At 48.4% G+C, this 22,575-nt stretch overlaps 1 protein-coding gene across 1 annotated transcript; it reads left to right on the plus strand.

Annotated features, from left to right (window-relative positions):
• Positions 1-298: 298 nt before the first annotated feature.
• Positions 299-9,473, plus strand: LOC131290642 (uncharacterized). Its single transcript, XM_058319805.1, has 8 exons — positions 299-625; positions 686-2,492; positions 2,670-3,036; positions 3,113-3,309; positions 3,423-3,659; positions 6,736-8,870; positions 8,967-9,274; positions 9,422-9,473. Exons 1-8 carry the CDS (start codon positions 299-301, stop codon positions 9,471-9,473), a joined length of 5,430 nt encoding a protein of 1,809 aa, XP_058175788.1.
• Positions 9,474-22,575: the final 13,102 nt, after the last annotated feature.

The following is a 22,575-nucleotide window of genomic DNA, read 5'->3' on the forward strand; positions in this document are numbered from 1 at the left end:
CTGGAGCCGCTGCTGCGACAGCTGACATTTGACATATGTCAGGACGCGATCAGGAAATGACAAGATAAGGGCGTTCAGCGATATAAAAGCAAGGCAATCGCTAAAATGTAGTCTTTTCAAGTTGTAAATTGGTTAAATAAATATACTCAATTTGTGGTGCGATGCACAAGCGACCAAAATTTACCCTTTTTTAAACCCATTTGGTACAATTCCCTCATGTAAGGTGTTAAGTTTTAATCATCAATTTGTTTTTCTCCCCTCTGTTTTCTCCACCGCTGCTAGGGCATCGTAAGGGAAAATGTCGGCCGACTCTCAGCGCGCCCGCTTGGCGGCGGGGTCGTCGGGTGGTGGAGGCGGTGGAGGCGGCGCGGTGCGCTGCATGCCCACGATCGTGCCCCCGCAGGCCGTCAGCGACCGCTCGATCATCGACAGTGTGGCCGGGTTCATCAACGACGTGACGCTGCAGGGCCAGACGCCGCTGGGTGACAGCAAGGACCACATCCTGTGGGTGCGGTTCGAGAACGCGGCCGACATCAGCGATCCCTGCCTGGGCGACGACTGGGAGCTGGAGGGGGGCATCGCGCCCCCACTGCTGCTCATCCTCGGCTACGTCACGGGCGTGCAGGTAAGACTCACAGGACAACGCTCTTGCCCTGAAGCTCAACCGTTTTATTTTACACCGTAGGTTTGGATCGTGCCGGCCAATGGGGAGGCGATCGAGGTGCTGTCCTGGCGCCACGGCAGCGTCAAGTGTTTGCGCGTGCTGCCCACACCGAGCGCCGCCGGCGAGCGCGAGACGACGGTGGATGCATCGATGGTCGATCAGTACACGCACAAGCGCCCGCTGATAGCGCTGTGCGAGAGCGCGAGCGTGGCGGGCGGATCGGCTGGAGGGATGGCGGCGGCGTCGGCGGCGGCAGCGGCGGCGGGCGGCGGTGGCAACGGGGGCTACCAGTACTGCGCCGTCAACTTTGTCTCGCTGAAGGACGGCGAGACGGTGAAGAGCATCAAGTTCAAGAGCACGATCGTGGACATCCTCGCGAACCGGTCGTCGATCGTGGTGACGTTTCCGGAGCGCATCGCCGTGTTCGATGCGCGCACGCTCGAGGACCGCCTCACGGTGACGACGTGCCATCCGAGCCCGGGCCTCAATCCGAACCCGGTCGCGCTCGGTTCGCGCTGGATCGCGTACGCCGAGCGCCGGCTGATCGCGTCGAAGCGCTCGAGCGGCGGATGCGAGGGGGACGGCGTCACCAGCTACACGGCGACGGTGCTGAATGCGGCCAAAAGTCTCGGCAAGGGTTTACGCGAGCTGGGGGAGCAGGTGGCGGCCGGGCTGACCGGGAGCCACCTCGGTTCGAGTCTCGTTGGTGGCGGCAGTGGCAGCGGAGGAAGCGGTTCCGGACTCGGTGCCGGCCTAGGCGGTGGTGGCGGTCTGGGCGGTATGGGCGGTCTGGGCGGAGGCTCAGCGGATCACCACGGGGGGCTGCTTATGGGAGGAGGAGCCGGCGGCGAGGGCAATCAGCCGGGCGTGGTGACGGTGCTCGACATCAAGCATCCGATCAAGGACATTAGCCCGACCACGGGCACGCCCATCACGTGCCACGGAAGCGACCCGATTGTGGCGCACTTTCTGGCACACTCGGAGGCCATTGTAGCGCTCGCCTTCGACGCGCCAGGCATGCTGCTGCTCACGGCGGACCGACGGGGCCACGACTTTCACGTGTTCCGGCTGCATCCGCACCCGAGCGGGGCAACCCTTGCGGCCGTTCATCACCTGTACGTGCTGCACCGCGGCGACACGACGGCCAAGGTGCAGGACATCACGTTTTCGCTCGACTCGCGCTGGGTGGCCGTGTCGACGCTGCGCGGCACCACGCACGTCTTCCCGGTCACGCCGTACGGTGGACCGGCCGGCGTTCGCACCCACTGCACGCCGCTCGTCGTCAATCGGCTCTCCCGGTTTCATCGCTCCGCCGGGCTCTCCATCGACGGGCGCTCGAGCAGCCCCGTCTCGCATCTGGCGACGGGTGAGGGCGGTTCCGGCGCGCACCATGCACCTTCGGCGTCCGCTTATGCGAACCCCCGCACGCCACCCTTCCCGCATCCGACCATCGTGCAGCCACTGGCGCAACTACGCCAGCCGGCTAGTCTCGTCGTCGGCGGAGTCGGTGGGGTCGTCGGTGGCGGTGTCGGTGGCGGTGGCGGTGTCGTCGGGCTCGGATCCGGCGGTGGCGTTGGTGCGGGCAAGTCCCACGGCTCCCACGGCCGCCAGCGCAACTCGTCCTCCTCTTCGTCGGACGATCTGGTGAAGCCACTGCGCGTTTGCGCCACGTTCGCGAAGGCGCGCTCCTGGCTGCTGGATCCACCCGGGTGTTCCGTGCGCGACACACCCGCCCACCGTATTCAGCGCAAGCCAGTCGACTCGCTGTTCATCATGGCTGCCCACGGTGCCCTCATCCAGTACGATTTGGAGCCAAAGCATGCCTCGGGTAAGCGAGTTACTTGACGAGTCAGTCAAATTAGTCACTTCTACGTTCAAATGTACCATAGGCATAGGCCAATTTGTAAAAGGATATCGTAGCAGATCTGATTCTGACCTGATTGAATCTACAATCTACTGAACACACTCGTTTAACCTGTGTTTTTCCTTCACTGCATCCTTTCAGGCACGCCGAGAGAGAAGATTTGCGACGATACACCGATCGAGCTGGAGGTGGAAGCGAAGGCACAATGGTGCCTGCAGCGCCAGGAGAATGCGTCGACCGGCGACATCCAGCCACCGCTCCCGCTGGACAACTGGCTGATCAAGGATCGCTTCCTGGAGGAGAGCGTCGGGGGCGCCAAGCTGGACTACGGCGAGTACCACTACAAGTCGAGTGCGCGCGACCTCGACAAACAGCTCGGCAGCGCCGTCTCGGTCGATCACGACGAACGGTGGCTGTCGCAGGTGGAAATCATCACGCACGCCGGTCCGCACCGGCGGCTCTGGATGGGGCCACAGTTTATGTTCAAGACGTACAACACACCGAGCGGGTAGGTGTCACCCAAACGGACCTGTCGCTGACGCTTTCCATTCTCACCACTGTTTCCATCGTTTTTTTTTCTCCAGCTCTCCGCTGTCCTCGATCGACACGGACGCCGTGGAAATTTGCACCGGCGGTGGTGGTGGTGTCGGTGGTGGTACCGGCGGTGCCGGGGGCAGCCTGTACAACCGCCCTCCTCAGCGCTCCAACCCGATGAACATGCCTTTAGCTGGAGGTATGATGAGGCCCTTGGTACCCGTACTCATTGAATCTGGATCATGTAGTAATTTTCACTCATATTTTCCATCGCTCGCGTCAGTTATGATCTCTAATGCGGAGCTTCTCCTTCTATTCCTTTTCATTTCCGTTCCTCTTCCGTGCACACCGCGAGCGCAGGCAGCTACGAGCAAAGCCCGCGTATGATGAACATGAACGAATTTCGGCACCACGAAAATCTGGATACGGAGTTTTCCTCGCTCGGGCCGGTTGAGTCGCAGCTGCGTGAGGATCTCGCCGATGCGATGCGCGAGTCACCGCTAATTGCAACAAACACGACGACCGGACGCGACACTACAGGTACGAAGAACGCTCCCAACCGTTTTGGTTTTGTTTGTTCGCCATCCATTCCCCTTGGTTCCCCTGTGGCGCATATCTTTAATCCCGGGAGTGGGGAACCGCTTCATGCCACATACAACACGCACATCATACATTGTAATACACACACTCACACAAACACTAGCCATAATGTTCCGTCGTTGTGCTTGTTCCGTTCCGTTTCGATTAGCTTTGCTTAGGTTTTGGTTTTATGTTCTTGTTTTGTTCCTTAGAATACGAAAGGTACACACTGTGTTCGCGTGCGGGCCGATTCGCTTCTCTAATTACATCAATTCGGTTCCGTCGCCTATGGCAATAACATCATTTGTAGGTTCAGTTTTGTAGCACATTATAATTTCATTGTCAATTCTATTCATCATCTGTGAGACAGTGTTTTCGCTATTTTCCACACACCCATTTTTTCGTTGAAATGTTTGCTCAATCTGTACTGCCTTTTTTCATAGTTCACGTTAAATGCTTTTCCATTCGACTTGCCTAAATTAATTCCCACGTTTTGATGTTTCATCAATTTCACTCACTTTCCCAACCCGCACCCACCATATGCTGGCATCCGCCAGATGATTTCATGGTTTTTGCTTTGTTTACCACACGCTTCTTAGGTTCGATAAGACATACACGAACACGATAACATCTCACCTATTTTATATTATATTTTCGTTGTCGAATGGAATATTAGCTTGTAAGAAGATATATTCGTTTCTTTTCCACATGGGCGGTTTTTAAGAATGTTTGATGTTGGTTTCGAATGCTCGTTCGAACGTGCCCCAATGCAAACGGCCGACTCCAATAGTGTTGAGTCAAACACACACCAATTGTCATACGAATGTGCTGCCAGTGGTTTTTTTTTTCATTTCTCCGTTGTGTGTTTTGTTTTGGATTTTAATGCCGATGTAATGCACAGTTTCCCGCGGCAGATGGAAAAGGGTGAAGCGTTGTTTGTGTATGAATGTGCGTATGCAAAGAACTTTTGCATTTATGAATGCGTTAAAAGGTGGACGCTGTCCTTTAGTGGTTATGCAATGCGGTACCAAAAAGCGACTGAAACTGGCAAGGGAAATCGAGAGCAAATGTAATTAGAAAGCAGCAAAACACGACCCAATTTAGGTTAGGAATTTTTAGGGATATACGTTGTCTAATAGATTTATTCATAGCTCTCGAGCGCGTATCTTGTTGTAAGATTTTAGTCTATTAACAAAAGCGTTTCAAAACGTATTCAAAACATATACAAATTAAATATATATATGGCGCAGGGAAAACGAACATATGAACCGTTGCAAAAACCAATGTCAACCGCACCTTCCGCACCTCTTTTCTCTTTCTGACTCTCTTCGCTCTCACTCTTCCCCTCACTTCCTTTATGCCGCTGTATCCACTTCTTCAATCTGGCCCCTTTCCATTCGATCGTTCACCGTACGGCGGGCCCCACCAGAGAATGCGTTGATGCGGAGAGGAGAAGCTGGATGATAAAATTGAGAACGCCAAAGGCAAGCTTTATTTCGAACACGGAAACGGAACCGATGAAAGAAGCAAAGTGTTTTGGATGAAAAGGATAATCCGGATAGCGAAAGGAAAACCACTCGCGCGATAGAAACGATGAGCAACATCGAAGGAGTTAGGTTACCCACGAGTTCGTTTTTCGTTCGAGCGCAACAGCGTTTAGTTTGTTTTTTTATAACAGCGAGGAAGAAAGTTCTTGCTAGATTTGCTAGATGATTCTATTTTCTTAAGGCTTTAAGGCGACCAGAACAAGGGTGTTTTCCAAAGCTCTAGTTTGTTTTGTGTGACATTTCGTTTTACTTTCTTTTGTTGATAGTTCTTACTTTGTTCTTTACCTTCCAAATGCTTACTAATTAACGGTTTGTAGTAAATTGGTTTTGTTTTCTTTGCTCTTTATTCGCGACCGCATGATTTTGTTGTTGTGTTGTCTACTGCACCATTTGGCAGTTCAAATTAACTCGTTGCTCTTGTTTCATCTTGTTTGAAAGCATTTGCGCAAGAGGAGAGCTTCTTTTGTTTTGTTATTTTTCTCGCTAGTTCATATTGCGCTCCCCAATGGCCAACCCATCCCCCCCTATCACCACGTGCGCTGCCACCATCACTACCCAAACTTCTCTCTCAGTGTGTCGCATAGGATTGTTTTCCGGAAAACCTGGCGCTAATAGCCCTTGTTGAATATATGATTCGCAACGCGCGCTTTTTTTTTCGTTTTTGTATGTTGTGTTCTAGTTTTTCCGCACCTTCTCTGTAGCAAATCGAACAGATTTAGTGAACGCGTTGTAGTTAGCAAAGCACAAGTGTTGCCCGTTTGCGTTATATGGAACGAAAGAGCGTACCACAAACAACAATGTATTTGAATTGTGCAAGCAGGCTTTTTTCCGTTCCAAAACGTTTGCGACGTAGTTTAGGTAATGCAAAACATGCAATAATAGCAAAACACCAAACCCGAAGCAAAAACCTCCGTTACGGAACGCAATCAAAGTACCAACAGAACATGAAATAACACAAAACAATGATGAAACCTACCAGAAAGATATGAACACCGGTTCTAAAATACTTGCCTTTGGCTTCTTTCTTTTTTCTTCCCTTCTCTCTTTCTCTCTTTATCTCTCTCTCTCTCTCTCTCTCTTTTTCTCCGTGCGTGTGCGTGTGTATCCGGCCCCGCGTCGCAAACCGTGTTCGCAAAAACCGTCACGTCCTTCTCGACGCCCGCCCTCTGATCTACTACTACGACTACTACTACTACTACTGCTACTGGTCCTACTGCACCCTTTTCACCTCCTCCCACTCGGGTGTGTCGGGTTCGTGCGTGCCCTCCCCCCCGCCTACACCACTCCCAACACCGGACGTGTCGTCGCTACTGTGTCTCTCCGTCTCCGAACCCTGTCCCTGGCCTCTGGTGCGATGAACGGCCACGACGAAACATTTGCGACATCGACGACGATCACCACCTCTTTCTTTCTTTATTTCTCTCTCCCTCTCTCTTTCTCTCTCCCTGTCATGTATACTTTCGGCCAATCCTTATTTCACTTCCTCCCAAAACACAATCCTCTTTTTTTTTCGGGAAATTTTGTGGTTTCGGCGCGCGTATCTGTAGGAGGGCAGCATCAACAGCAGCAGCAGCAGCAGCAGCCACAACATCTGATTTCAACCTCCACCCATCATCCCCTAGCTTCCACCGGAACCGGACTCTCCTCGGTTTCGTCCTGCTCGTCCACCTCGATCTACTCGTCGACACACTCGCTGAGCTCGATCTGCGATCACCAGCAGCAGCAACAGCTGCACCTTCATCAGCAGCAGCACCAGCAGCAGCAGCAGCAACAGCAGTGCGGATGCGGCAAGGGCCCAGCGGCGGGTGGCGAGGGTGGCGATGGCACGGGAGGCTACATTGAATGTAAGCAGCCGGCGTTCGCTGGCGCCGGCGACGGTAGCGGCAATGCTAGTGCTTTAGTTGTTCACAGCGGCGGCGGTCCGGCGAAGGCGGCGGGCGGCTACCCTTGCTACTCCTCGGAGCAGTCGGTTCGGCCGGAGTCGGCCGCGAGCGGGCGGCAGGCGGGCGGTGGCATCACGATCGCGAAGGTGGTCAACCCGCTCGGCACGGTGACGACGATCAGTGGTGGTGGTGTTGGTGTTGCTGGTGGCGTTGGTAGCGGCACCGGAGGACCGGACAGTCTCGGCTCGGACGATTTCATGCAGGAGTGCGGCGAGGAGGAACCGTACTTGCACGAGAACTGCGACGAGGCGCTGTTCCGGCCCGTCGTTACGGTGCGTGACGTGTGCAGCAGCAGCAGCAGCAACAGCGCCCGGTACCGCGGTTCGTCGCTTGATCGGTCGGGCGGCGGGAGGGGGAGTGGTGTGGTAGCAGGTGGTGGCGTTGCCCATGCCGGCGGCAGCATGCTGGCGGCGCTCGGCGGCTACGAACCGCGACCCGTCAGCCAACCGGCGTCCCTCATTGGACGCGATCTCATCGTGCCCGTCATCGAGGAGAAGCAGCTGGCGTACTTCGGTGGCAACGCCAGCCGGATCACCGCTCCAGCCGCACCGCGCACCGACACGGCCCCAAAGCAACCGGCGCCGGTGCAGGTGAAACAAGACCCAACAGCAGGTTCCACTGTTCCGCCCGCTTCGACGAGCTGCGAAGAGTTTGAAAACATCGAACTACCACCACCAGCTCCAACTGCTACCACACGGGACAGGGACAAGGGGAAACCGCGCAAGGAGAAACCCACACCGCTGGCGTCGAAGTCGAAGAAAGCCTCAGACCCTGCCGGCGCCGTCGCACCGTCGTCGGTAAAAAAGGGACCCACCGCCACCGGTGACAAGCAGCGGTCGTCCAACAAGCGAGGAGGAGGAGGAGGTGGTGGTGTTGGCAAGGAGCAAGACGCCAAGGTGGCACCAGAACAGTTGCTACCCCCCCTGGAGGCACTTAAAATCGACGATCTCGAGCTGTTCGGCGAGGAGGAGGGGGACGCTGGTGGAGCCCACCCGGAGCTGGTGGTACCGCGGGAGAATCCCTCCAGAACCGTAACACCGGAACCGCCCCCGAAGGATGAGTTGTACGAAATGGTAGGTTTCGGTGCGCCGCCTCCGTTGCCTCCGCTCGAGCTGCCTGCGTTCGAGAACGACCCAGCAATGGTTGCAGCTCCGGAGGATGACCGGGCGGCTGACGTGGAAGGTGTCAAGGAGGAGGAGGAAGAGCAGAAGGACGCCGAGCGGACGCTGATCAGTTTCGAGAGCCCCCTCAGCGAGCAGATGCAGGGGGTGCTGACGCGCGGTAACATCCTGTTGGCGATGTGCTCCAGCCTGCGCGAGGCGTCTCCCGCCGGAAGTGGCGATGAAACGGTTGCTAGGATGCGCAAGGAACCGTCGCTCGAGGGACACGATTCGGACTACAAGAGCCTCGAGCTGGAGATGGAGGCGGCGGTGAAGCAACCACCACCACCACCACTGGGGGTCAGCACCATTGTGAGTTTGCTGTCGTCGGCCTCGGACGAGGAGGACGAGATGGAGCAGGCCAGCAGGACGCCGCCCAACAACGAACGCTTGCTGAGCGAGGAACGGGAAGACGACGAAGAGGTTGATGGGGATGAAGAGGAGGAGGATGAGGCAGACGAGCGCGATGAGGGCAAGCGTCGCCGCCGTAAACGCCCCAGTTTCCATCGGAGCAATGTCAACAACACCACCACCACCACCAGCGCCACCACCAGCGCCAGCGCCACGGTGACGACGACGGCAAGCGCTAGCAGCAACAGCAGCAGTAGCAGCAGCAGCACGGCCACGACGGCGACGACGACGGTCGTGTCCCCGGCACCCCCGCGGGGCAGGCAGGACGAACACGACGACGACGAGGAGGACGGCGATGAAGAGGAAGACGACGAGGAGCTGCAACCGCTCATCCCGAGCAACAAGACTTCCTCTTCGTCGCTTTCCGTGGCCACAGTCGGTCACACTCTGCCAACGATGACGACAACCTCCACGCAGAAGGAGCGTCCCTCCGAGCCAGCCTTGGAGGATGAGGATGGCACTACACTGCAGGCTTCGTCGCCCTCCCACCACAAAAACACACCACTGCCAACCGAGTCGACAAACGAAGAAGACGAGGAAGACGATAAGCAGACCACGAGCAAGCAGACCACGCAGAACGCCGCAACCAAACCGAAAGCGGCCGGCGCCCCATGCAAACAGCAACCCGTGGCGCCTTCCTCGTCGTCGAACGGAAGTGGAGGAAGCAGCAGCAGCGGCGGCGGCGGCGGCGGTGGTGCAGGTGGCGGCAGTGGAAACAGTGCTGGTGGCAGCGGCGGTGGCAAGAAAAAGTCCAAGAAGAAGCGCAAATAATTGCTAGCGAAGCGAATGGTGCTGTGGGCGCTCCGGGCGGCGGCATCATTGCTCGTTCTGCTGCTGCTGCTCTCCTACCTGCTGCTGCTCCTGCTCCTGCTGCTGCTGCTGCTGCTGCTGCTGCTGTTCAACCTTTCCCACCACTTTGCCCTCGGCCTCCTGCTGCTCGGCTACCTTTAAAAGCAGGCGATCTCAGTTCTCCCCACGGCGGGGATAAGTTTTGTCCTTCGATGCATCCGTAGCGTCATCTAACAATAACGCTGGTCTCAGCTTGGTCCATCCTGGATAAAATGCTTTCCATCGACACGCGACAACACCAGTAAATGACTTTGCAGCTTTGTTCGAGCTTCCTGGCGTTCTTGTTAGAGGGCGCTGCTACCGCTTGCGTGCGAACGTCTCAAGCAATATTTGTGGAAAGCATCTCCGATTATCTCTAATGATTGGAGGATCCCGGCCCAAAAACGGTGGAAAAACAAACAACGGGAGAGGGTTGCGTGGAGTGGAGAGGGGGATAATTTTCCCGGGAAATGTGAGAGAAGAGTAGGAAAAGGGTTTTCACACGCGCCCGTTACCGGTGGGGCTATTCGATATGTTTTTTTTGTGTCTTTAGCTGATAGGGATTAGCTCAAATCTGGACACCTGTTTCTTTAGTTCGTACTACAAGTGAGGCGCACGTCACGTCCAATTTTGCTGTTGTGTTTCTAATCGTTGTTAATCAAAGCTATAAAACGGTAATCGTGATGGACGTGCACAGCCATTGAGATGAGACATTGATATGCGTGTGTGTGTGAAACCATTTTTTAACCCAACCCCCGGAGGCAGCGGGAGTGTGTCGAGGTTGGATCTTCAGCTCGGCCCCATGTACAAAGTGAAGCGAATTTCATGCCGAGGAAGCTCTACTTCAGCTGCTCAACGTTCGACCTCGACAATGTGTGACACGCGCGGCTGCACTTGTTCGAGTTTAGGTTTAGGCGTTTCAATGTGCACCAATCATCATCAGAATACCTTTTCGTCCACACACAAACACACACACACACGGAGCACACGTGTTCTCAGATAAGTTATTTTAGCTTGTTCGTTTTTCATCGTCTAATTTTTAGCTTTTAAGCTTTGCGGACAGCTCACACAAGGAATTAGATACGGAAAGGGAGAGAACGAGTGGAGAAAAATGCACGACAAGTCCAGCGGAATGGACCTTGGCTTTGGCAGAGCGCAAACAGCATGCGGTCCGTAAAAGGACCCTTTCGAATCATGTGCGCGCTCAGAATAACGAACACGTTTGTTCTTTCTCTCACCTGTTCGCCGTTTGTTGTTACTGTTCAAGTGGTGTTTTTTTAGCAATGTAAGCGAATAGAAAAGCAATCAAATCAGTAGCTTAACGTCTCCGCTGAAGGGTTTGTGAGTCAATAAGATTCGAAGTAAGGCGGCAAAACACACACACACACACACACCCCAAATCGAAGCAAATTACAAGCAATTGAAGTGAAAAGTGCTGATATAAAAGGACATAGACTTGGTTAGGAGAGTTGCGCGTGAAACAGAGTAACTTTGAGTGTGTGTGTGTGTGTGTTCGCCGGTACAAAAAAAAGAACTAACATGTAACAAAGTATGGAGTAAGGACGCAACAAAAAGAATAATAGTTTTTAATCGGGAGTTTGTGCTGTAAGCGATTTTTTTCCCCGGGGCGAGATTTTCACTGAACGGCTTTTACACTTGTGCTGATTTAATCGAAAACTCCCCCATTTTCACGGAGCGGAAGAAAGAAGGAAAAGCACGTCTGTTTTCATCTTCTTTAGGTTATTAATAGGTGTATATTAGTTTCGTCTGCAAAGCCAAACTATACATTTTCTGTATGAAGAAAAAAACACCTACCTTTGTTTTGAGGGTGGCTGTTTCCTGACAAACCATCTAACAATTTACAAACATCAATCTTTTTCCTCCGACGATACTGACTTGTCGTGCCCCGGTTTGGTATGTTTTGCTCCATTTTCTCTACCAGTTTTCTGTCGCTGCTGGATTGCGGTAGTGTATGCTCTCGGTATATAAGCAGCAACTGGCTTCAACGGTAATTTTAAACGTTGCCTAATCAAATACCCTTCTAACGTTACATTGGCGTGAAATGGCCCTCTAACACTGAGGCGTCTGTCTCCGACAAATAATAATAAAATTTATTTAAACAATTAAGAAAAGGATAGGTAAACAAGTTACTCTTTAATAGACACAAAAAAAACTCAAAACAAAAAAAACTAACTACGAAAAAAACGATAAAGAAAGTGTTGAAAAAAGGCTGAGAAAAAAAAAAGAATAGCTTAAAAATTATCCTGGGACCGTTGTGAAACTGGATAAACCGAAACCGAAAGCAAAGTCAAAGTGAAACAGCACAGTAGCATGCATCAATTACACCGCTACCATTGCAATAACACTTACGATAATCTTAGAAGGATAGGGTGATAAGAACACGCAGACACACAGCACACACAAATAAGCAACACGTTTACGTAGAACTATCAACACAGGAAAGCCTAGCGGACGTGCTGAAATCCTATAGGGAGCCCTTTTATGAAACGAAAGTAATCATCAAACGAAAACTAGGTCGAAACACAAACAAACAAAAAAAAAACAAATCACACGTACAGCATACAGGAAGCTGACAGCCCCGAAGAAATGTGATTATTTATATATTTATTCCGAGTTAGAAAATCGAGAAAGCCGAACAGTAGTAATGGATGGCGCGCAAGCACAGCGAGCGAAAATGCGAAACCCGGTTTGGTTACAATTATACTTAAAAACTGCTAAATTTGGCAAAAAGCAAGCGAGAACGAGGAGAGCGTTCATAAAACAGCACGTAGATCTAACTTCAGGCCGTTATACAAAACAACCAAGTAAGGAGAAAGAAGCTGGGGGAAAGCAAGCTTAAGTCGGCTTTCTGCAAACTGAGAAAGAATGTAAAGCAAAACACAAGACAAAAGAAAAAAAATAGATATATATATATATATAAAAAAAATATTGCGTTGAAGCAGGTAAAAAAAATCTATTAACGGTTAGAAAAATCGTCTCGTGGACGGTGGAAAAAAGAGAACAACAACAAAAAAAAAACTCAAAAAATAAATAACTAATAAAAATCGAAAACAGACAAAAAACTAAAAAAAAATACAAAACAAAAGCGAATGTATTGTTACTGTTAAGCGAGGAGAGGTGTTTGAATGTATGTGGATTCGTTCGGTTCATTTCCTAATTGTTGGGACATGTGTGTGTGTTTGCTATGGAGATCGCGTTCCAGCGTTTGTATATCGTTTCGAGAAACCGTTTGCCCGTCGTCGTCATACCCACACACCAACATTTGTACAACTTTCGCTAAACTCTATTGTTTTTTTTTTCTTCTCGTTTTTCTTCTTTTTCCATTTTTGGCGTTTGGTGGGATTCGCCAGACGGGCCCGCCGGGATGGAGGACAGCACCGGCGATCTGTTGCGCCATCATCATCACCACCACCACCACCACCATCACGTGGAGCAGGTTACCGGGCAGGGTGGCGGGGGCGGCGGCGGACTGCAGTCAACCTCACTGGTGCACCTCGACCAGGAGGATATGAGCAGCAGCAGCTTCAGCTCGGCCAGCCGGGCCTCGCTCGAGCTGGCCCAATCGTCCTCCGGCGAAAGTCTGCTGCCGTTCCACGGCGACTCGAGCGGTTCGTTATAACATGGCGCCATACGGCGATCGCGCAGGGTGGGCGGCCGGGGGCTGCCCGTGCCCGGTTGGCCACGTCAGGTCATCGTCGTCGATCGGCCGCTCCCGGCGCGTCAGGCCGCCCCCGACCGCTCGCGCAGACCAAAGAAAGCCAACGCCGGAAAGGAGGAACGCGCCGGCGACGATGGCTGGCAGTACATCGAAACGGTGGAGCGTGGGGAAGATGGTGTGCAGCCGGCGGATGATGACGAACCGGTGGGAGGTGCAGGAACGGTATTCGAAGCGGAACACGAAGACGCAGGATTGCAGCTTTATCGACCCCAACCGAGGACGGACGAACGGGGTGAGGGTGCGGCAGCAGGAGAACCCCAGTACCGCCAGCTGGTGAACGGGATGAGCGTGCGACTGTACCGCTGGATGCAGGGTGTCGGTATCGGTTGCCAGCGGAAGCGTAAGCTTCCACCGGGAAGCTAGTAAGGACGACGACACTCGCAACAGCTGAGAGAAAGAGAGTTCCCTTAGTAATAGTGCACTAGGTTAAGCGAAATATACATCGGAAGCAGACCGTAGAGAGCACATATGTACCATATCTCACCTGTAAAGAAGAGGGTTTGGCCACGTCCTGTTTCTTCCGAACGATGGCATATTTTTCGTTAAAATCGAATATGAAACATGGTATAGGAATGGAAAATCATATGACAAAAAAAAACAAAAGAAGGATTATGTGAAAACAATAAGAAATACATAATTCATAGATAACATAGGATAAGAACAGAACTTAGGCCACAAGAGAAAGAGGAGCCATGAAGAATCTGCGGTTACAAAGCAGAACGTTGGAACTTCCGCAACAATTGCGTTGCTGCTCGCGTGTAAGGAATGTAAAACGAATGTGCGTGATGTAGGTGTGTGTTTGCGTGCGTGCATGCTCGGGTGCTTGGGACTAAAACGTGGACAAGATTGCCTGTGATAGCGGAAACAGTTGGAGGAGATCGGGGGAGAAAAAAAAACCGCCAGCCAGAGTAGATTCGGTTTGTTTGGCTTGGGACGGGTGGGTGGCACGATGAAATACGGTGCTGGGGTGGGGTGGTGAAGCGCCCGGCTAGGAGACGTGTGCGTGGGTGTGTGCTTGTCAGGGATAAGTTTAATAAGCAAACCAACATTGATGGGTGGACACTAGGAAGCTAAGGCAAAACATATACAGCTAAGATGTATGTTTAAAAAGTTAAGGCTTTTTTTTCTGTAGATTTTGTTTTTCGATACGCAACTCTACGTTCTATCCGGACGAGAGTGAGCAGGAGAGAGAGAGTTAGAGAGAGGTCCCACTTGGGAGGAAAGGTGAATTTAAAATTCAATACTGGACGAATCGAACACGTCCACTAGGTATGGTATGATGTAGTTTATCATATATTTTTTTTAAACCTTTTTGAATTCATTTTTAGTTAGCAAAGCGTTTATTTAGACAAAGTATAGAGTGCCCCAAAGCGCTGTAAAATATTAAGAACTTCAGTAGAACTTCGTGCCCCTCCGCCTTCGTGCGGTGCGGTTTGGGATTTCCCACCGAACGGAAACGTAAGAGAAAAGAAAACCACAAAACGGGACGATACGTTCAAAACTTTTTTTCCAAAGCCCTCTCTGCCAACAGGTTAGGAACCGACAAGGGTGTAGTTAAGAAAGATAACCGGAAGGGCATCCGGCGCGTTGTTCCGACAGTGCAGGGGAGCGTTAACAACCCGATACCCAGTGATATTAGAGGAGGTGAAACGGATGAGTAGAGAAAAACAAAAAAACAGAGTGAAGTTTACGAAACAAACTAGAGATGGCAGATGACTCTTCCGGTTCCGGTTCCGATCGAGTTTACGTCCCAGGAATTTCAAAGCAATATTGGATTTCGAGTAACCCGCTCGGTTTTTTTTTGCCCCCTTGGTACGGTTTTATATTCAGTAATGTTCATTTTAAGTAGACACTATTACTATTGTGGTTCTTTAGAGAATCGAAAACCCAAAACCTTTCTACGTTACTTCTCTAGCCCCATTTAAACTATGCATAATCTTCTAGCGGAATAGACATACATATATATACTACATAAATTAGCAAACATCGAGGATTGCTTCTAAGTAAGAGGTTCTTTTTTTTTTAAAAGCCATCCCGAATGGTGAAATGTTTAGCTTTGGCATTTAACAGATAAGAAAAAAGAAGGTATACCATATACCAGGTAACCACCATTTCCATTTGGATGCAGTTTTGTTTTTTATTTAGATTTGTTTTAGAAGGTCGATGGTATAGTAAGGAGTAAAAAGGAAAACAATCAAATAAGAAACACATGTCATATGAAAAGTATATAACGGTGAGAATGGAAGCACTTATCGTACACATATGTAAAACCGAAACCGAAATAAAGAACCACCATAAGGCAAAGAGAGCAAAACGCAAAAGTGTAAAGCCACAACACAGTTCATATACATATTTCATTATACAGGGTTATTATCGATGTTTGTCGAGAGTCAAAGTGAATAAAAACACACATCTAAAGTCAGTTTTTCATGAAACAGGTTTTTCCGTTTGGTGTTTTTTTTTAAGTGTGCAGAAGAAAACGCCTGGCGTACATTTTCTTTCTTCTTCTTCTTCTTTTAATATATAAAAGTCAACGTTGTCTGTATATAAATATGTAAATATATGTATGTGCTCGCATCACGCCAAATCTACCGGTCCGATTTGCACCAAACTTGGCAGGAAGGTAACTAATTTTCCAAGGTTGAATGATCTGAACTTCGTTTGTTGATATCCCCATACCTCCCAACCCCTCCCAAACACCTACCCTCTAAAGCTAAAGAAAAACAATTTTAGCTCAACGATTATTCACCTGATTTTCACCAAAATTGGTGCACATGCTGCTTACGTAGGGACATAGCATGGGTTAAAAATTCATTTATCTAGGGGAAGGGGAAAAGGAGGGGGAGGGTTCTAACACTACCCCATACCACACAAATGGTAAAAAGGCAATATGGGCATCAATTTCGTGGTATTTGTGGTCTATAAATCGAATGGCCTTACTCTTAATGTTCAATATTAGCCCAGGCTCCCTCTACCCTCCTCCTCTTCAGTGAAACAATAGCAATCCTCAAAACGAAAAGCGTTAATTTTTATCACATGTATTCAACGCAAAATCTACTAAGTCTACCTTTATACGGTAGATATAATTTCATCCATCTTGAGGAAGGGGTAAGGGGAGCTTCCCATCCTACCGCCTAGTTCAAAAATGGATAAAATACAATATGGGTATCATTTTCGTAGTATTTGGGGTCTCTAAATCTTATGGTCACAGTGTAAGTGCTCAATCTCATCTCAGACTTCATTTAGTAGCTTCACACCGTACATATCGTGGAGTGACGGTAGAAGTGCTCTTAAACAACACGCAATTTCAATATTGGCAAGAGTACTTAATGAGTATCAATGTCGTAGCATCTTTTTTCCTCCTTTTCCTCTTCTACAACTAAATAATGTTGGCTTGACTCAAAAAGCGGTGAATTTTGATGACATACATACAATTGTATTAGGCAACACCTTTTGGTCTGGATTTTAAGGGTAGTTTACTAGACCTATAAACTAGATTTAAGGGTAGTCAATGTTGTTTTTGAACTTAATTTTGTATATGTGATCACCTTTCTTTACCTATCCCGCAAGCTTACACAAAACATTATTTCTAAGCGATAAAGCAAAAGAACTTTAAAACGTGCTTAAAAACATAATACATAAGTTTTGCAACTCTTATAATTACTTCATGGATTGGCTTATCGTTTGTTTATACAGTCGGACGTCGATTATCTATTGTCATGCTTGCTTCAAATGGTTCCACTAAGGTGGAAACCCATTTAGATAGTAAATGCAAAATGTGTATTAATCTGGTTTCGTCGACTTAAGGTAATACTAAAAAATAGCATTTTCTGCAGATAGTAAAATTTAAGATTGTGAAACTCAAATACTCAAAATGAAAACACTCTCCCGCTTGGAGTTTCTTTCTACCCGGATGAAATCGGGTTCCAATTAAATGCAAACAGTGTTATGTTTGGGTTTGTTTTTTATTACTTCTATTTAATTTGTCGATGATTAAATTACACGAGTGCCACGACGAGAGCAAATCACGCGGCTAAGCCCCACTCGCAAACACACACACACACACACACACACGTACACAGAATTACACGAGTTTCCGGTGCGCAGTGTCCATGTGGGGAACCGCTTGACCGGTGTTTCCGGTTGCGCGCGCGCTCGTGTGTGTGTGTACAAGTGGTTCGTTTTGGTTTCGCGGTTTATTATTGTGATTCATTGGTTTTTCGTTTGTATGGTTTTGCTTTCCGTTCCGCAGCAGCACATCGCCCTCCGACCTTCGCCTGTTAACCTATTGTCCTATGTAACTTTTCCTCCATAATTCCTCTCGCTTTATTTCTTCCAACACACACACACGTGTTTACCCTTCAGCTCAATTCCAGACCTTTCGTGTTCCGTGTTCCTACTTTCCCAAAATTTAAGTCGCTTCCACTTTCACCTAATCACGTTAGCCTTTTGCCTTAAGATAGGCGGAACATCTCGCACTCGCAATTGAACATTTAAGTTAATTTTTGCTGGAAAAATATACTCTCTCTCTCTCTCGCACTCTCCACACATCAACCTCCTTCCGCAATCGCCACTGCCTTTGATTTTTCCTTCGATTTAGCTCCTCGATTCTGGTTTGCTCCTTCCTCCCCCTTGTATCACACAGCGGAAGCCTCGTGTCAATCCGCCAATCCGCCAGCTCCAGTACAACGGTTCTACATGTATACATATAATATATAGATATATTTTCATTTAATTAGGATTTGTGTGTGTTTTTAAATTATTCTCATCTTGCTTGCTCTTTTCCTCTTTCTCAGTTCTGTGTGTTGTTCCCAGTCCGGCCGCTTTCCGCTTTTCCTACGCTTTACCATCCCGTGTTCCCATGCGCAATAGATAATTTTCACCCCGGGTTCAGAGGCGGATGAATTGTTCTAGAGGCCCCCGGGCAGCTACAAGTTGTAGGTCCCAAAAACATACATTACACTCAACCTTATATTTTAAAATATAAAAAAAATTCATCTACACTGCAAACAAAATATTTCCTCAATATTATCCCAAGTTTTAAATTCCAAAAGCCTTATTTTCAAAACCATACTTCATGCGAAACCATGTTTGCCAACTTCCTAGGAGAATAAATTTTCACGAATAGTATTTTCTATGAACAAAATTGACGAGTAAGCTGATTGTTTTTAAATCTAATTAGTTATTGAGCCTCTTAAAAACTGGAAAAGTTCCTTTGAGTGAAAAGTTCGAAAAGAAAAGGTTAGAACAGTGCAAACGCGTTAGAACTATGTTTGGAAATGAGCAAGGCAATACTTTTGCTACTCCATGTCCATTATCCTAAAACTGTTCTGAGAATTTTCCTCTTCTGCAAAACAATCTTTAGACTGATCGCTTTTATATATGTTAGTGCATCAGTATTTTATATTTGAACTTTAAAAAAACCTCAAAAATGTGACGTTTGTTCCTCCTAAAAAACCTAAAAAATGTGACATGCAACTTTTTTGAAAAATAGTAAAAATTAATCCAACATTAAAATAAAAAAAATGGGCAAAAAGGACGGGGTCCTCGATAACTCGAAGGCCCCAAGCAGCTGCTTAGTTCGCTTACCCTATGATCCGCCTCTGCCCCGGTTTGTTTGTTGAGATGAGATCACAAAAAAAAACAGAAGAACAAACTTCCTTCATTCCGATGGCAGGTGGAAATGTGGAATTGCAAATGGTTCCGAACTGTTGTTTGCTATCATGATTGCTTTCATTCGCATCGTCTCCCTTTCACGGCAAAGCGAGTTGCCCACGGAACTCGAATTCCGACGCCTTTTGAATATCGCAGTTTAAAAAAAAAAACGGGGTAAAAGCTAGGAAGAAACGAAATCACTCTTCCTGGCGTCTTCCTTCGGCAAAGCCACTTGCCGAATTCGTGCCACTAGCTCTAGTTTAGTACCGTTTCGTTTTCTTTACGCCGTTTCCGATCCGTTTCTGTCCTCTTTATGCGGGGTTTTTTTTATATTCCCTAACGGACCTTTTAAATCTCCGAAGTCGGTTCGGACTCCGTTCTCATCGCGAACCCGAATCCTTTTACGTAATTCTTTACCCTTTGTCGGAACATTATCACGCTCGCAAGTTGATGTATTGGTGTGCCAAAGCCGGGGCACACTCCAATTGACCAATCGGAAACTACAGATCGTTTAAAGTTATTGTCACAGAATAAAAAGGTCGAATTGATCGCTTCGCGGGTTCCGTTTTTGTGTTTTGTTTTGGCAGCCTCTATTTGGAGAGTGTTAGAATCCCCCGGTGTTTCCCTTTCCCGCTGGCAAATGGTCGTCCCTCGGCACTAGCGTTGTGAGTGAATCTGTTTCAGCCTCGTTGAATGGTGGTTCGCCAAAAAAGGAGCAGTTTCCGAAACTCCATTCCCAGAGATGTCCCGCACGAGGCTCACGCATCCGATTAAAGATTCTTCCGTTCGTCACGACTCTCCTCCCTGTCCATTGCTATCTTTCCTCGCTCGTCTTAGGCACTTCTTTGATGCTTTTTTCATGTGGTACTACTAGAACATAAAGTCTGTCTCATAGTTAATTTAGCCAAAGAAAGCGCGCTACTGTGGCGCCTCTAGTGACGCCAGGCGGACATTATAATTTTTAGTAGTATTAGTAACTAGTAACGATCACATTGTGAATGTTTCAGATGTGTACTATTTTGTTTCGCTAAATGCCGTACAATGGAAATTGAACTGTCAGAACTGAGCCCGCACCAAATACTGGAGCGCTGGTGGACAAATTGACAAGGCCTGGAATCCACGAAAAAGCAAAACAAAAATTACAAGTATTTTTCTTTTATACAGTTGTGCATAAAGTTTGTTATAAAAATAGGTTTTTACTATTTACGTGCTTCCTAAGGTTGTACAGGGCCAATAAGATCCATTTGGTACCAACACCCAATTTTGCAGAGTTTCGCCCCATAAAAAAAATACTAGGCTACCACAAAACTTCGTCTTAGACGAAGTGGTGGAAAAGTAAGAGATGTTCTTGGGAAGAAGAAGTGAAAGGAGATTTCCTTCCACGATACGGGAGCTAATGCAGAAACCAAAAAACAAAATGCATGAACGTATAAGAACAGGGAACACATAAATAGTAAAATCCAATTTTTATAACAAACGTTATGCATATAACTGCACAAAATAAAAATAATTGTCATATTTTTTTTGCTCTTTTCAATGAATTCCCGGCCTATTCCATTTGGTCAATTGCCTTGGTGATCCAGTATTTTGTGCGGATTCATTTTTGATCGTTCAATTTCCATTGTACGGCATTTAGCGAAAAACAAATAGTACACATCTGAAACTTTCACAATGTGCTCGTTACTAGTTGCTAATACTACTAAAAATTATAATTTCCGGCTGGCGCTAGATGCTCCACAGTAGCGCGCTTTCTTTGGCTAAATTTTACTATGAGACAGACTTAAAATTAGAAATTAAAAACAAACCGTACGACTACTTGTTTCCTTGTCGTGCGAACGGGTTTTCGTGCACGCGGGGGGCGGGAGGGGGGAATGTAAACGGTTTAGCTAGCTCGATTCAAGTTGCTCCGTTTTATTTGATTTCACATTCGGTACAAAAAGAAAAAAAATGGTTCAATTATGTGTGGCACGCGAATTGTGGCGCTGCAATTCCCCGGGAGGGTGGAAAACTGGTCAACCAACTTTTCCTCCCTTTTCGTTGGGCGGAACAAACACACACACACACATCTTACCCTTCAACGACGGGATAGCCATGTTCTCCCAGCTCCCAGCGAGTCCCTTCGTTTCCCTACAACAACCACTACTAGCTAAGCTCTACTATCTCCTAAGTGAACAGTAACTTGGACCTCTCGCTCTTACTCGCTTCCATTTTCGCTAACCATGTACAACGTTCCGTTGAGATCTGTCTTTAAGATGTTTTTTGTTATCTTCTGCCCTGTGTTGTGGTTGTTGTTCAGTGCAGCTAGCTGTTTGTTTCATGTTACTACATTCAACCTCTCCCCGTTGGAAAGCTCCTTGAGCAAAAGTTCAACGTTTTGTAATGGTTTCTCTTGTTTTCTTCCCCTTGTTTGCCTACACAGATTGGTAACTTGAAACAACCTACCGCTCCACCACCTACTAACTAATATTCGATCCCGGGCACGCCGGCGACGGAAATCACCTGCACCTTAGGTCTGATTAATTTTCTTTCGCTACTTCTTCTCCCCCTCGTCCTCTCTCTCTCTCTCTCTCTCTCTTGGTTCGTTCGCTACCGACACACGGGAGGCGTCCGTGTGCCGTTTCTAGGATTCACAATTTTATAACTGCTTAACTTTTATTGTACATTTTGGTAGTTCCGTCCTAACCGCTCAACCCCTGTCCCCCGGTTTGCATCGTCCTAACGACTCTATCGTCCCGGCGTTCCTTACTTAATCCTTCTTTTTTTTTCCTACTCTCCCTCGCTCTATATCTCTCCTCCTAAACATTGCTACATGCATTTATTCTTTGCTAGCGCGTCTCTCACCTATCCACCCCTTAGTGCGGCGCAATGCCCAGAGTTCGAAATTCTTTAAATACTTATTTTACAACGCGGCAGTTGGGGGAGGGGAAGGGGGGGGGGATTGCTCGTGTGGTATGAACGCCCTCCCCCACCCAAAAACCGTGCCTTTCTGTTAACTACTATACAGAATAGATTATATCGAATGGAAATGGAACGTTTGGCGATGTGAAATGTAATGGACAAGGAACGGAACGAACAATCAAACAAACGAGCGTCTTCGAACAAGAGAAATAGAAAATCCTAACTAACAGTATTCATCCTCCTTCTAACCTCGAGGTGCTCGAAATGCTTCTTGCCGTGCTGCTTAGGTCCTAATTAAAAGTTATAGAAACAAACAAACGGTCTAGATTGTTTTTGTCGAGAGCGCGAAAGCAAGCGGGCGAGTGGTTGCGAGCCGATAATAGTAAAAAAAAAGAGGAAAAATCATTGGCCGCCTGTGGCAAGGATGGAAATCATACTCCGCATAAAAGATGAGCATGAGGCACACGGTGCCGGAAGGGAAAACAAAAACCTCACTCACACTAATCGACAGATGTTTTCGCACAATGCTTAGCAGCAAATGTATGAGGAAAAGAAAACCGCAAGACCAACTCCTTCTGCTAATACTGCTGCTGATCCAGTGACCATCACCGGATGTTTGTTTGGGAGGGGAGGGGAGGTTCGAGAAGGGTGCACCACTCGGCTCTAGGCGTCCGTTCGTTCCTAAATTTCCCGCCCGTCTGAAATGGGCTAGCGTCTCACGTTTTACGCGCATTACAACTTCTCCCTGCGTTC

The sequence above is a fragment of the Anopheles ziemanni genome, chromosome X (assembly GCF_943734765.1).
Source record: "Anopheles ziemanni chromosome X, idAnoZiCoDA_A2_x.2, whole genome shotgun sequence".
In the NCBI taxonomy this organism is placed as follows: Eukaryota; Metazoa; Arthropoda; class Insecta; order Diptera; family Culicidae; genus Anopheles; species Anopheles ziemanni.

Coding starts and splice junctions, on each gene's coding strand:
- LOC131290642 (XM_058319805.1), top strand. CDS start 299: ATGTCGGCCGACTCTCAGCGCGCCCGCTTGGCGGCGGGGTCGTCGGGT. Junction 3,310..3,422: donor CATTGAATCTGGATCATGTA/GTAATTTTCACT, acceptor CCGCGAGCGCAG/GCAGCTACGAGCAAAGCCCG. Junction 9,275..9,421: donor ACCACGAGCAAGCAGACCAC/GCAGAACGCCGC, acceptor CAGTGGAAACAG/TGCTGGTGGCAGCGGCGGTG.